A 15049-nucleotide genomic window follows, 5' to 3' on the forward strand; every position below is an offset into this window, starting at 1 on the left:
ACTCTGCAGTAGTCTCCAGGCTACAACTCCATGTGTGATATATGTATCCTTCTTCCCTGGGGGAGGACTGGACCTCTCCAGGTTGGTGTTAGTGGCTGTGGAGTTGGGGTTCTTTTCTCCTGGCTGTAAGGCTGTTGTGATCTCAGAGGAGGTACACCTTGGTGCCATAGGCTGGGGAGGATGAGGGGAGCAGCCCATGGTGTACAGAAGAAAATGGGGATCTCAGTGGCCTGAAGGAGATGGTATGTCCTTTAGTGTTTGTAATGCAGTTTCCCACCTGCAGGACAGGTGAGATCAGCTGTTTTATCTTTGAGGATAAAATAAATATCTTTGCTGAGCTTCTTCCTTACCTTGTAGAGATGAACGTGGGGTAGTTTTCTTCCTCTTACGTGGGAGGAGGTTGAGGTTAAAGTCCCCAGGTGGAGGCTGTGGCATGGACCCTCAGCTCCTCCTATTTGCACCTTGAATGGTTCCTGCTGCACCTTCCCTGGGGCAGGTGGTGGGTGGGAGTTGTTGGCTCTCTAAGATCTCTGTTTTGTGTGGTCTGAACTTGAGGAAGGAGAATTCTTCCAGCAGAGCTGTTGCTGCTTTATGCAACAGAGATAAACACAGATCCAAGCCTTTTCTCCCATGTACACACAGCAGATCCTGCCCCAGCAGTCTGTGATGGACATGGATATAAACTGTTGGGTCTCACCTCTTTCTCTGTCTGCCAGCCCTAAGTGATTTGAGTTCTCCTCCCTTGGAAGCAGGTGCTGTAAATCCTGGTTGCTTCATCCCCAGGGCAGGCATGGCTGGGTGCCGAGGAGCTGCCTGAGGGTTTCCAGGCTGTGTTGATGCTGCTCTGACATAAGAGACATGGGGAAAAGGTACTTCTGTGACTACTGTGACAGGTCCTTCCAGGACAATCTGCACAACAGGAAGAAACATCTCAATGGAGTGCAGCATCTCCGGGCTAAGAGAGTCTGGTATGACTTATTCCGAGGTGGGTGCTCCCAGCTGTCTGCCTCTCCCTTCCTGGGGCTGGGGAGGTAATGGATAAATAAATTAGCACTGATAGTTTATACATGCTGATTGATGACTGTATGTGCCTGTGAATTGTGCACTTGATGCTGTCACATCAAGCAGTCTCGGAGGCAAAACCCTCCTGTGTGGCTGTGACCTGTCACACCACACAGTCACAGCTGTGTCAGTGCCAGCCTGAGGAATGTGGTGAGAATGTGTGTCCAGGGTCTGAGAGAGAGAAGCACTGTGTATTCTGGCAGTAGCAAAGACTTAGTTTGGGTTAAACTGATCATGAAACCATTGCCTGTGTGTTCCTCTGGCTCCTGACCTCTTTGGGACAGGACACAGTGCGATATTGCTGTGCACAGGATCTTTGCCCTGTCTCACCCATTGTCTCCCCAGATGCTGCTGCTATCCTGCAAGAGGAGCAAACCAAGAAACCTTGTCGGAAGTTTCTGCAAACAGGTGAGGAGTTCTGAGGTGGAAATAACTGTCTGGGCTCCAGCAGCTCCCATGAGAGCCAGCCCAAGGCTGGAGTGAGGGGCTGGGCCTGTGTGTGCAGCATCCAGGGGTGATGGAGCCTGGCTTTGCTTGCACCTTGTGTGTCCTCTTGTGGAGCTCTGTGGCTTTTCACAGAGCCATTAAGGTTGGAAAAAACCTTTAAAATCACCAAGTCCAAGCATCAACCACCACCACTGTGTTCACCATTAAACCACGGCCTCAAGTGCCACATCCACAGGGATTTGGAATGCTTCCAGGGATGGTGGTTGCACTGCTGCCCTGGGCAGACTGTTCCAATGCTTTACAACCCTTTCTGTGAAGAAATTATCCCTGATATCTAATCTAGTGAATTTTGCAATTGAAACTGAATTTTCACCCTCACAATTTTGTTTCAGGACAGTGTGATTTTGGGTCCAACTGCAGATTTTCCCACATGACAGAGCAGGATCTGGAAAAGCTGAGTGCCCAGGTTCAGGGTGAGTCCTCCAACACGGAAATGTGCAGGGGTCTCTCTGGAGGGGGAGTTGTTGCAGTGAGTGTGAGGGCTGTGCAGCCTGTGGCCCCATGCTGCCTGCACACAGCCAGCTGAGTGCAGATCCCTTCCTTCTGCTTCCCAGTGCTGTGGGAGCCTGGAGTGCTGCAGTTTCCATATGCTCTCGAGCTTCTGGCACAGACACAAACCTGGAGCTGAGCAGTGCTGGTACCACTTGGCAGCAAGTGTGTGAGGCAGAGTGGGCTTGGGAACCCTCGGGGTTTTGTTCAGTCAGGGAATAAAAGCTGTCAGCAGCAGAGGGCACTGGTACATCACTTCCCCTTGAATTTATGGATTTGAGTTCCCCCCACCTCTCTAACTACTACCAGGGAGCTGCTGCTTCCACCCGTGGGCAGAGTTGTCCGGCTGCCAGGCTGTGCTGGGGAGAGGACACAGGGTCTTGGATCCAGAAACAGCCTCTGCTCATGTGGCTTTGGGTGGAACTGGAGAGTGGGCAGAGGGTGGATGGCAACTGCTTCCTGCTCAGAGTCTCCAGAGCACTTGAACTTTCTCATTCTGGGACTGGACTGCCACCTTTTTTCCCTAAAAGTAGTGGCAGGTCTGTTTCCTCCATAGTGGTTGGAGAAGATCACAGTCATGGAATGGTTTGGGTTGGAAGAGACCATAAAGCTCATCTTGTTCCACTCCCTGCCATGGGCAGGAACACCTTCCACTAGCCCAGGTTGCTCCAAGTCCCATCTATCCTGGCTTGGAACACTTCCAGGGAGTGTGAGTGAGGTGTTGGAAGTGAGGTATGGAATGGTTGAGATCTCTACTGGAGATCATCTAGTCCCAACCCCACCTTGCTCAAAGTAGGGTGAACTCAAGCAGGTGCGCAGGACCATGCCCAGTTGTGTTTTCACTGTCTCCAAGCTGGAGACTCTGCAGTCTCTGTGAGCAACCTGAACCAGTGCTTGACTACATTAATAATAAAAATGTGTATTTTTTTAATATTTAAATGGAAATTCCTGTATTTTGGGTTGTGCCTTTACTGGGCTCCCTCCAGTATGTCCGGTCCTAGGGAGCCCAGCACTGGGCTCAGTACACAGCCACAGCCTCACAGTGTGGAGCAGAGGGGAAGGATCCCTTCCTCAACCTGCTGTCCCCAGTGCACATGTCCCACTGCCTGGAGCAAGTCTCGTGCCCACACTGCTGGCTGAAGGTGTTGTTGTGCCAATAGTCTGGCAAAACCAGGCTGAAGTGCTGGAAGTGTGGGTGTGTGTGGGTTAGAGCCTGCCCAGGCCCTCTGAGGGTTCCCATCTGGGGAGGCAGTGCTGGGGGAGGTGGGAAGGCAGGCAGGAACCACGGAGCTATTCCAGTCCTGGCCGTACTGAGTCAGAGTGTGAGTCCCTGCAGTGGCTCCAAATCAATCCCTGACCCTCGTGGGCAGTTAGTGGAGCACCATGGGGCCAGAGCACTCCAACCCTTCCCGAGCTGGAGAGCCAGAGCCACTCGCTGACCCCTCTCTGCAGCAGGACCTGAGTCCCACAGGCTGTCAGGAACCTGCTGGCTGTGCCTGCAGGAGAAGTGGGAGCTCTCTGGAGCTGCAGGGGAAGGCTGGCAGTGCCTCTGTGCTCAGGCAGCTCTCCTTGCCAATTACACTTGTTATTGAATATTGACTCCTGTCAGATGGGTCGGTGGAAGTGCAGGATTGCTGCTGAGAGCCGATTCCGGAGGGATTACCTGGAAACATTGTGTTTGTGTTACCGAGTCAAACATTTAATTTAGCAATTAGCCTTGAAGGAGCAGTGCCCAGGGGATGGGGGTGCTGCGTTTGGCAGCACTGCTCCGGCACCAGAACCTGCTTGGAGAGTTCAGTCGTACTCACCTCTCCTGTGTGGCTCCATGGGAATCCTGTGTGAGCTGAGCATCACACAGACTAACTCTGACCAGAAAGCTTGGAGGGCTTTGGTGGAGGGAAAGGCTCAGCAGGACTTGGTAACGTTGAGGTGCAGCCTGTGACAGGTAGACCAGATGGAAGGAAGAGCTGTGTCATGGGGACATTTCTCCACTCCTTGTGCTGCTAAAGCATTAGTGTCTCAGGTGCTGAGGCTGAGGGCAGAGCTGAAGTGTGTGAAGCTTGTGTGTGGCAGGTCAGTCACACAGGAGACCTGATCCTCCATCAGCAATATCTCTGTGTGCATTCCCACCCAGTCCCAGGATTTCTGTGCCACGAGCCATCCCAGGCCACAGCCAGCAGGATGATACAGCAAGGGCTGGAGCAGCAGTCTGGATCAGACTGACTCTCCCTGACCTGTCAGTGTCCGCAGAGATTTCCTGTCTGGGAGATTCTGACAGGCTTGGAGCGGGCAGGGGGTGGGGATTTGGGATGAGAGGCTGGAAGCTCCAGAGCCTTCCCAGCCGTTCATGCGGAGCCCAGTGTGACTGTGCTGGAGGTGACCAGGCTGGCGGGGTGAAGAGGATGATCTCCTGGTGGGCACACAGTGTTGCTTATCCCCATTCCCTCAGCTCTGCTGCCTGCAAAGCCTTGTCTGACTTTTTTTTTTACACACTGCCGAACCGTGATGGCACTTTTTTCTCCTGTAAATATTGAACCTGTCCCTGAGCCCCTGTGAGTGCCTGGTATCTCTGTGTCCCTGAGCTGACCTCAGCAACGATGCATTTTCATTACAGCCAGAGGAAACATTACATTATTCTTAACATTTGGCCCTTTATAATGCAGGAGTTCATAGTGTTGTTTGTGTAAGTCTTGTGGGTTAAGTAGGAAAATTTCTGGATGATTCTCTGTTCTACAGCAGCTTGGAGCATGGCCTACTTTGGCTTCATCATCTTTGCACCCTGTAGAATATCCTCATCAAGAAGCAACAGTTTACACCTTCAGCAGGGAGGGAGGCATATTCCCAGCTGTTCCTGCATCAAAGCATTAGCCTTCTGCATCTGCTGCATCATTCATCAGCCAGACACTTCCAAGCTGTCATTTTAAGTACAGTCATGTCAGACAAAGTCACTGTCAAATTGCCATCTTCTTGCTCAGAGTTATTGGCTCCCCACTAATCTGTGTCCCTTGTGCGGGTGGTATCGACCCAGCTGGGCTCTGTGGTGAGCTCCAGCGAGCCAGGGCTGTGAGGAGAGGGTGAGGGCACACTTGGCTGAGTGTTTGCAATATACCCCTGGATGGAAAGTCTGTGAGTAACCCTGCTGGGGGGCTGGAGTCAGCTGGTCTAACTGGGCTGGGAGCAGGAGGAGTGCTCTCGCAGTGGGCTGCGGGGAGGTAACGTGTTCAGCTGCTCATATCACAGGGCCTCATCAGCCTCATCTCTCAGCCACAGTCTGACACTGTTCATGTGCTCTGGAGGAGTTTGGGTTCCCACATCATCCCCTCAGGGAGGGAGCTGAAGGATTTCATGTGCATCCCTTTGCTGGATGACCTGCTTGGTGCTGGTGTTTGCATCTCTTGTACAGTGATGCCTCATTCAGGAATAAAATTCATGCTAAAAGTTGTATGGGGAGAGAAGATAAATGTGGACTCCCACTCTGGCATCATTAGAGGCACTTCAGGACTACAGACTCTCTTTTAATTGGCTGTAATTAGACTTTGAAGCAAACACCACAGGGAGGAGGAGGGGGGAAGTGTCTTCACACCTGTCTGGCTGCTGCAGCCTGGCTGCACGGCCACGTGTGGGGAGTAAGGGCTGGCAGAGACCTCTCAGAGTTACTTCTTGGAAAATCTGCTGACATTCAGGAGGTGTTTCCAGTCTCAGAGTGGGTTCGGTGGTCCCTGGATGATGAGATGGGATGGAATGAGATGAGATGAAAGACTTGCCTTTTTGATGGGCATGCAGAGCCAGAGAGTTGCCCATCCCTACTGCCTTATTTCTGAGCCTGGGGGTTGGAATCCTCTGGAGCAGTAACTCACAGAACTGTGAGAACAAGGAGCCAGCTGGATATCTTTCTAATCTGGACACCTGGGGCCTCATTTAGGCCAGCATGAGGCTGGAGTGGTTCCACTGCAGCGAGTGAGCTCTTCTGGATGAGACTGTGAGTTGTGGCTGCTCCTTCCCTGGTGTGGTGCCTTGGGGCTCCCTGCTCTTATTTGGCTGTTTATGGTCTGTTCTGTGTTGGGGCTTGGAGCTGGATGAAGAAGAAATCTTAGTGGTAGGGAGAGGTTTCTGTTTATGATTTTCTTCCCTGCCTCATCGAAGCCTCTCACAGCCACTGATTGTCCCCTTGCTGAGGTGGGATGTGCCCAGGTGCTCAGGAGATGGAGAAATGTGGAACAAAGGGAAATAAGGTGGTTGAGGTTGCCAGGGAAGTCTAACCTGGGAGCTGATCTCAGATACCCTGAGTGTGAGCAGTGCCAACTCTCCAGGCTGAGCTTCTTGCCTCCCCATTCCTCCACCTGGCCAGGTAGTTCTGCAGGGGCTTTGCTCCTTGGGAACAACTGTAGGAGACTGGAACAGTCCTATCTCCAACCCTTATCAGCGGGTTGCAGAGCAGCACCTGGACATCAGGACCACAGCAGGCTGTCTTTGTGGTGGCACTGAGTACATGGCCACCCCTCCCAGCAGCAGCAGATGAAAAGCCTGGATGACAAATTATCCATCTCCGGCTGCTCATTGTATAGCACATTCCTGCCATCCCTATTAATATTCAACAGGCAGATGAATAATTGGTTGCCACCACTAGGATGAAGTGATCCTTCACTCTGCCCAAGCAGTATTAATTTCACACCCTGTCTGGAAATGTATAATATTTTCCTTAAACGTGTGACATATGGTGAGTAGGTGTGGGGCAGCTCTGGGGGCACAGCTGCAGGTTGCTGCTGCTGGGGGGCATTGATCCCTAAATGGGATCAGGGATCCCCTGGTGGGATGGATGAGCAGGGCAAAGGGGAATGACATGCCTCTGTTTCCTTTTTATTGTCCCCAGTGTTTCATTTTCCAAGTATCACGTTCCCTGTTGTGTTAGGTGGGAAGTTTCCACTAGGCTGGAGATGTGATCGCTCGGAGCGTCTCCTCAGCCCGACGTGTTGGCAGGAGTATGGCTGTGCCAGTCGTGTCAAGGGCTCCTGCTAGACCCTGCTCTCTGCCAGCTCCCTCCCTGCCTTGTCAGTGCTGCTGAGAGGGACTGTGGAGGACTTAGAGCTTTGCTAACTGGGTGGATTTGTGCCCAGTAGGAGAGACTGGTGAGCACTGGGTTGCCCCACTGGCTCTGTGCCCTTCTGCCCAGACAGCGTCTGCAGGACAGGGTGTCTGCAGGCATCTGCCCCATGGGGTGATGGAGGGGTTGAAAACTTGAAAGGACTGGTTTTCTTCTCATTCCTAACTTTCTTGAGAAACATACAACAAGGAGTAATGGGTTCAAACTGCAGAAGGGAGATTTAGGATAGATATTGGGAAGGAATTCCTCCCTGTGAGGGTGCTGAGGCACTGGCACAGGTTGCCCAGAGCATCTGTGGCTGCTCCATCCCTGGGAGTGTTCCTGGCCAGATTGGATGGGGCTTGGAGCAACCTGGGCTAGTGGAAGCTGTCCCTGCCCAAGGCAGGGTGTGAAAGAGATGAGCTCTAAGGTCCTTCCCACCCAATCCATTCCAGGATTCTCAGTGCAGGAACTTGTCCCCTGCCTCCCTCTGCCATGCTGTGCCCTGGTCCTGCCCTGGGCTGGGTGAGAGCCTCCTGCCCAGGCTCTGCAGGGATTGGGGAGGCATCACACAGTGGGTACCTTGAACAGCCCTGACAGCAGCTCTGAAATCTGTCTCTGGTCTGAACCTTTCAGACTCTCCTGGCTTGCCAAGGCTGCATCGATCCGGGCAGACGTCCCTGTCACTCCCTCCTAGCTGGGCAGGGGTGGCACAGTCCCTCCTCCCACTCAGAGGGACACGTCCCTGGATACGGCTCAGGGCTCAGGGCCAGCCAAGGCTGCTTCAGGCGAGGGTGAGGACGATGTACCCTGGGGGGAGATGTCAGACTCCCCTCAGTTCAGTGCCCACACTGCCACCATGCTGCTTAGCTCTTGTCCCCAGCTCTGGCTGGCTGGAGCTGTCAGGAGGAGGCCAAGCTTCACACGGCAGGTGGGCACGGGGGGAGAGGCTGCACAGGCATATTGCACACTCTGTCCACCATATGAATCTGTGCAGGGTAATGAGCAGTGGGTTTAATGGAGTGAAAGGACTGCAGCTCAGGTGCCTGATGTCCCTCTCTCTCATGTCCCTCTTTCTCAACCAGGGGAGAAGAGGCTGAAGGAGCTGCAGCTGGAGGGAGCAGATATCCCACCTGGCACCATCGAGGACTGGTTGGAGAAGAGAGCACAGAGACTGAGTGCAGCTCAGAGTAACAGGTACCAGTCGCTGGGGAGCACCCACGTGTGGTCTGGTGGCTGCCTTTGGCCCACATGATGCAGAGAGGGATCCCACAAGAGGGTGGGACAGGGGAAGGCACAGGTAATCAGAGATCCCAACTCAATGGGACCCCATGAGCTATCACCTAGCACACAACCAGCACACATGAGAGGTACATGTGTGTGTCCAGTCTTGCATATCTGCACAGAGGTGTGTGCACAGAGGTCCCCACATGCCTGGGGACAAGCCAGGCCTTGGGAACAAACCACACCAGAGGGCTGCTCCTTGCTCTCTGCAGTGCAGATACACCTGAAAGGACAGTGCCAGAGTGGTGCTGAGTGATTCATGCCCAGGGTTCAGTGTCAGGAGCCTGGGCTCATCTGTTGACAGCCTCCCCATGCCCTGTCTGCCAGGGAGAGGGTGGAACTGGCTCCTCCTCGCAGAATCCATTCAGATTCCTGCCGGCTGTTCCCCTGCTCACCTGACTGTGCCGCAGGCTTAATGGGATGACATTTGGGCAGGTGCCAAATCTCTCTTTTGTTCTTTCTCTGTTTGCTCCTGTCCTCCTGGCGTTTGGGCTGGGCAGGAGCTTCCTTCTGGTGCTTGTCTGGCCTTGTTTGCTCTGGGATTGCTCTGTCACCAGCTCAGCTGCCCTTGGCCTTGCAGTGCTGCTCACTTTCTTCCCCCCTACACTTCACTTGCCCCATTTTGTTTGTCCTGCCCATGAATCCCTGGGTCTGGGGTTGGATCTGCTCTTATAGAAGATAGCAATTACTATTCCAGAGGTATTTGCAGACCTTCAGAACTACTTGGTCATACCCAGAGGAATATCCAGACTTCCAGAACTACTTGGTCCCTTCTGCCTCCAAAGATGCACAGGACATGTTTCTAGGGTTGTTGCTTTCTACCAGCCTCCCTGTCCCTGCAGGCTCAGAAACCATCTGCTGCAGGAACTAAACACCAACTATTCCAATTTCCCTTCCTCTCTCCAGCCTTTCCAACACCTGTCCCTATCATCTCTCTTCTCCCCTTGTGCTCTCCAGCCCCACATTCCCCTTAGGAGCCACTGTGTGCTTTGCTTGTCTGCCAGAGAAGTTGTTCTGCATTGTCAGGGCCTGTTTTCAGCAGGTCCCTGTGCTCCTGGTGCCTCGGAAGTCCATTGTGTTCCTCCTGAAGCTGCTGTTAGGGACGAGGTGCTCCTTGCCCCTCCTGCAGCCTCAAGGTCCCTTTGCACCACGCTGGACTAGAAATCCACCTCCATGGGTGGAGAGCTGCCCCACTGCCTTCCATCCATCACTGTCCCAGTCTGGCTGGGCTCAGGGGGGACAGTATCCATTTGGAAGCTTCTACTTGGTGCCTACTTCCAAAGTCAGGCTGTGCCATTGCTTTTGGGAGAGCTAGGGTGGAGCTGAGCACAGTTCCTGGGGCTTGGAGCAAGCTGGGATAGTGAAAGGTGTCCTGTGGCAGGGGGTGGAATGAGATGGTCTTCAAGGTCCTTCCCACACAAACCATGCTATTATTCTATGCCTCTCTTAGCAGTGGAGCTCTGTCAGGGTGGGATTGATTTTTCCCCTGATTTCCAAAGGAAACAGAGTGTGTTGATTTCCATCAGAAACAAAACTTGCTGATTTTCATCAGAAAAGGGTCTAAAGCCTGAAAGCTTCTGAGATACCACATGTTTCATGAGCGTGGAAGTAGACAGAGGAGAGGGATCCCATCCAGAAAGGAAATCTGCTTCACCCTTGGTAGACACCAGAGAAGCCCCACCGGACAGCCATCGGACGCTCCAGCTGCAGGCAGACCTTTGATAGCACTTGTAGCTTATGAGACCCCAGGGAATTGAGTACCCAGCCAGCATCCTCCCTATTGATTATCTCTGCTGCTCACGAACAGCTCATTAGGTGATGGCTGTGATGTTCCACCTTGCAGCATTCCCTCTGCTCCTCTCCCCACCACGTGCCTGCCTCAGCCACAATGCTGTGGGTAGCACCAACTATCCCTGCCCCGAGGAGTCTGGAGTGTGTCCTCTCAGTCCTGGCTCCCTTGTACTGTGCTCTGGAGAATCCCCATCAAGGGGATAAGCCTTAAACCAAGTGATTTTGCTGGGTGTTAGTTGCCTGGAAAACACTCCACTCCTGTCTCTGGCTTTGGGCCATGGCAGCAGCCCCGCAGGGAGGGGAGGGGAGGGGAGGGTGCTGCTCCTCCCAGCCTTATGTAAAGGAGTGTGATTAGATTTCTTCTGGCATAACAATTAAAAAGATTCATCAGGATAGGAGGTAGAGGCCTGAGAAGCTGGAAGGCTGCTGTCAGGGCTTGTGTGAGAGAACAAATGAGCTTCCTGCACTTGGGAATTAATAGAAAAGGTACATTTCCCATGAGTTTAAACCTGTCCTGGTCTTCAGCTAGAGGCAAGTGAGCAATGCTCCTTGCTCTTGCACTTCCTCAGCCCAGTGTAGTGTTTGCAGTGGCCTCAATCAGTGAACCCGAGGGAGAGAGGCAGGGCCAAAGTGTTCCCCAGGCCATGGGTCGGAGGAGGAAGCCTCTTCCCTCTGCTGAAGGGTCCTTTGGTGAAAACACCCTGTTGGTTTGGCAGCTCCTCTGTTTCCGAGGGCTCCTTGTGCTTTGGGAAGTGCACAGCTGGCTTGGGATCAGGGCTGCTCAGAAAGAAACATCTGCTGATTCTGTTTGTTCTTCTCCAAACTCAGCTGTGAGGAGTGGGGAGCAGCTGGGGCAGGATGGGGCCAGCACCCAGCTCTCTCCAGCAGCTGTGCCTGGAGCCACTGCCCCTCTCAGGGGGCTGTGCCTGCTCCCCCCCATCTCCTGACCTTGGTGCTCCCACCTGAGTTTTCCACTGGCACACAGGATGTTAGGCTGCTTGGATGGGCTGGGAATGATTACACACCTGTTCTGGTGCTGAATTTGGGGGCAGAGGGAGTGAATGTACCCACTTGGTGATAACCCAAACCCTCCTCTGGCCCCCTCCTCTTTTGGGGGCTACTGGAGGGGCACGGGGAAGCCCAGCCCCAAGCAGAGCCCTGGTATGCAGCTGAGACACCTCATCTCACCTCATCCCTTTCCATCTCTCCCTCACAGTGCTCTTCCTGAGAAACCAGCACCATTCCAGTACCCTCCGGGCTGGCCCCCAGTGCAGGACCTGCCCCCATCCCTGCAGGCCCCCCCACCCGGGGGGTGGCCTGTGCCCCCCGGCCTGCAGTGGGGCTGAGGCACCCCCAGGGCTGGGGCTGGGGCTGGATTCCTGCCTCTCCTGCTCTGGGAGAGGGACAGAATTATTTATATACACTTCTATATCAATAAACCTTCCCCCGTGGCAGCCTGTGTGTGTTCCTGCTCGCCTGGCAGCCTCCCGTGGGCTGAGCCGTTCAGATGGATGTCTCCCTGTGTCTGGAATGGGGATCTGTTCCCAACACAGCTCAGCCCCGGGCAGGGGCTGTCTGCTGTCACCTGGAGCAGACATTCCCCATTTCCCAGGGCAGGATCCACCCGCTCGGACTGCTGCTGTCTGCACTGCCTTCTCTCAGGCCAGCTCCATGCTGTGGCTGATCCAAGCTGGAGAAGGGAGCTGTAACCAGTTTTTTTGAGTTGATGTTTCCTCAGGTGTTTCTGCTTATGTTTTTTCCTGATAAATTCAGTGTGTGACTCTGCCTGGGTCCAGGTGCCAGAGCTGCTGATGAGGAGCCCCTTAGCCCTGCTCCTGCTGTGCTGGAGGTGAGGGGCAAGGAGGAAAAATATCCTGAGATTCCTCTGCAGTGAGAGTTTTAGAGTCATCTCTCGTCACAAGGAAAGGGAGGGGTGAGTGAGACCTATGGCTTTTTCAGGAAGGAAAGTAGGTGCTCCAGCTTCACTGGACAGTGGGGGAATCCTGGCCAGCAGCATCCCAGAGGCAGCTCTCCTGCAGCAGCTCTATCCAGGATGGCTGTGCCTGCTGCCAGTGCATTCCAGGTTTGGCTGGGCATGGAGGTGGTGGGTCCAGATTCATGAAGAGCACGGGCAGGAGCCAGCTGCCTGTGGCCAAATCCTGCCTGGATCACGCTGGCACTCAGCTGCCCAGGACAGGGCAGAGCTCCTGCCTCGGGATGCGATGGCAGATTCTCACTGGAGCGTCAGACCCGTCCTAGGACACAGCTCTGACAGGAGCAGGGACTGGATGTGACAGCAGCCTGGCTGCAGCAGGGAAACCAGCCTTGGCCAGAGCCTGGGGGAGCTCTAAGCCCAACTAGAGGGGGTTTTTGTCCTTCCAGGCATGAGCTCTCCAGGCTTGCTGGAGAGTGGGAGCACAGGGCTTGTGCTTGGAGGATGTGGGATCAGCCCCGTGTCCCATCCTCACTTCCCCATGCAAGATGGGTAGATAAACAAGAGCACCCCTATGGCACCTTTCTGAGGGTGAATCAGAGCTCCTGGAGCAAGGGCACTCCTGCCCCCAAGGCAGAGGTTGCACAGCTGCAGGAGGTGAAACGGTGGGCGGAACCCCTCAGGGGGCTGTGGGATGCTCTGGAGCTGTTCCTGCTCTCCCCAAGCCTTGCTGTGTGCTCCCAGCCCAGTGCAGGGGGAGAGCCCTGGGGGCTGCTGGGGAGCTCAGCCTGTCGCCCCCCGGCTCTGCTGGATTCACAGGGACAGTGGCTTCTCCCCTGGTGGCAGTGGCAGCCAGGCCATGCACACAGGCACCTTCCAGGGAGGCCACGGCCACCGGCACCGACAGATCAAAGAACTCCCACTCCTGTACCTCCCACAGACTTTTTTTTCCCTATCACCTGTCAAAACCCTTCACAGTTCCTCCCCTGTGTTCGGAGCTGTGCTTGCATCAGCCCCCGGTCCTGTCTCTGCTCCATGTGCTCTGGTCTTGGGGCTGATCCAGGAGGTGTTGCTTTACCCAAAACTCTGAAACTTCACAGCTCCAAAACCGCTCCCCAGATCCAGCTTGGATTTGGGAGGGACCTATCTCCAGCAGGGAGGCTCCCAGCAACTGCCTGGATGAGTTCACCTGACTGTGAATGAAAATCCCAGTGTCAAACCCAAGAGCGGCAGCATCTCCTCACTCTTCCTCACTCCCAAAGAGATGAGCTGCTCCTGGTGCAGAAATTCCCAATAAACCCTGAGACCCTGAGTGGGAGCATTCCGTGCTGAGCTGCAGCCTGTCTGGGGGAGGCTGTGAGGGGCTGCCCGGAGGGTAATTAAAATTGGGGTTTTCCTGCAAAACCTTGTGTGGCTGTGGCCAACAGACCGAGCTAAGCATCCTCCGCAGGGTGTCATGGATTCATGGAGCCAAGCCGAGCGTCACCTGCAGGATGTCATGGATTCACAGAGCCGTGTGACTCCTGGGGCTTGGAGGAGGCTGTAAATCGCAGGGTTTATGGGAGTGTTACAGCAGGTGTCAGGAGGTGTGACAATGCCATGGATCACTGCCGGGATGGGACACAGCCAGTGTGGGCTCACCCACACCATCCGTCTGGAGGAAGGTGTCGAAGCAAGATTAGGCTCCTGGCTACTTCCCATGGGTCCCAAGGATGCTGCAAGGATGGGCTCAGCATCCCCGGGGTGGGGGTGAGGAGCTGCTGCCCTGCAGTGCCGGCACGAGCCAAAGTGCCTTTGCTGGAGCTCGAGGCGGAGTAATTTATCGGGAAGCTTTTAGGGAAATGAGCTGCTCCTGGGCCCCTGCCAAGCGCAGCCCTGCTGGGCCCTGCCCGGTGTCCTCTGGCAGCTCTTGCTGGGAGAGATGGGGACAGGAACGGGAATAGGAATGGGGACAGGATGGGGACAGAGGTGAGGACAGGACAGGGACAGGGATGGGGAGAAGGGTCAGAATGGGGATAGAGTTAGGGTCAGGGATGGAGTTGGAGGAGGGGAGAGGGGACAAGGATGGAACTAAGCATGGGGTTGGGGATGGAGAGTAGTCAGGGATGAGGAGTGGGAGTGGAGATGGAAATGGGGAAAGGGATGAGGATGGGACAGCAACGAGGATGGAAAAACAGGAAAGGGACAGCGACAGGAATGGAAATAAGGATGGGAGTGGAACTGGGGATTAGGTTGGGGGTTGGAGAGAGAAAGGGAAACAGGGATGAGGGTGAGACAGAGATGAGGAGACAGAACCAAGCCAGGGATGGAGCTGAGCCCATCCCACATTCCTTGCAGCACCAGACAGACAACCATTACCATCTTCCCTTCCTGTCCCAAACACTTCCTTGTGCTTTGGAATCAGCCCTGCACCCCCTGCCGGGTTTGCTGCCACTTTTGTTCCATCAGTCCCCGGGGACCAACGGCAGTGCCCACACAGGGTCCTGCTCCATCCCATCTCCCCTCTCCCAGGGCAGCCCCCACCTCCCTTGCACATTCCCTCTTTTTTTCCTTTCGTAGCAATCCCTTAATTTGATTATCCTGGAGCATCGCAGTGACCGGTCCCTGCTGCAGCAGAGCAGGGCACGGCCGGACCCTGTGCCCCCATCCTGTATCCACCTGCTCTGGGATTGGGCACTGCCAGCCCCAAACCTGCCTGGAGAAATCCATCCTCCCGATTCCCATTAGAATTAATTGAGCAGCTTTGACACGCTGAGCTCGGGGGTGGCATCATTCCTTTTATCTCATTTTTCCTTTATGTTATTGTATTTTCTGGCAAATTAGATTGTCCTCATTTTCTTTTGGCTTCTCTTATGTTTATTCACAGTGTCTATAATAGACCTGGGTAAAAAAAAATAAAAATA

General features: G+C 54.3%; 1 protein-coding gene across 1 annotated transcript; it reads left to right on the top strand.

Moving 5' to 3' along the window:
* The first annotated feature begins 789 nt into the window (after window positions 1-789).
* On the top strand, window positions 790-11660 carry ZMAT5 (zinc finger, matrin-type 5). Its single transcript, XM_009069752.1, has 5 exons — window positions 790-985; window positions 1408-1470; window positions 1902-1982; window positions 8224-8335; window positions 11430-11660. Exons 1-5 carry the CDS (start codon window positions 859-861, stop codon window positions 11557-11559), a joined length of 513 nt encoding a protein of 170 aa, XP_009068000.1. The 5' UTR covers window positions 790-858; the 3' UTR covers window positions 11560-11660.
* Window positions 11661-15049: the final 3389 nt, after the last annotated feature.

Source organism: Acanthisitta chloris, unplaced genomic scaffold (genome assembly GCF_000695815.1).
Source record: "Acanthisitta chloris isolate BGI_N310 unplaced genomic scaffold, ASM69581v1 scaffold25402, whole genome shotgun sequence".
Taxonomy (NCBI): Eukaryota; Metazoa; Chordata; class Aves; order Passeriformes; family Acanthisittidae; genus Acanthisitta; species Acanthisitta chloris.

What these genes read in the sequence shown, in the direction of transcription:
- ZMAT5 (XM_009069752.1), top strand. Translation starts at nt 859, where the DNA reads ATGGGGAAAAGGTACTTCTGTGACTACTGTGACAGGTCCTTCCAGGAC. An exon ending in CTGGTATGACTTATTCCGAG is followed by an intron (nt 986 to 1,407) that starts GTGGGTGCTCCC and finishes TTGTCTCCCCAG; the next exon opens with ATGCTGCTGCTATCCTGCAA. An exon ending in TCGGAAGTTTCTGCAAACAG is followed by an intron (nt 1,471 to 1,901) that starts GTGAGGAGTTCT and finishes ATTTTGTTTCAG; the next exon opens with GACAGTGTGATTTTGGGTCC.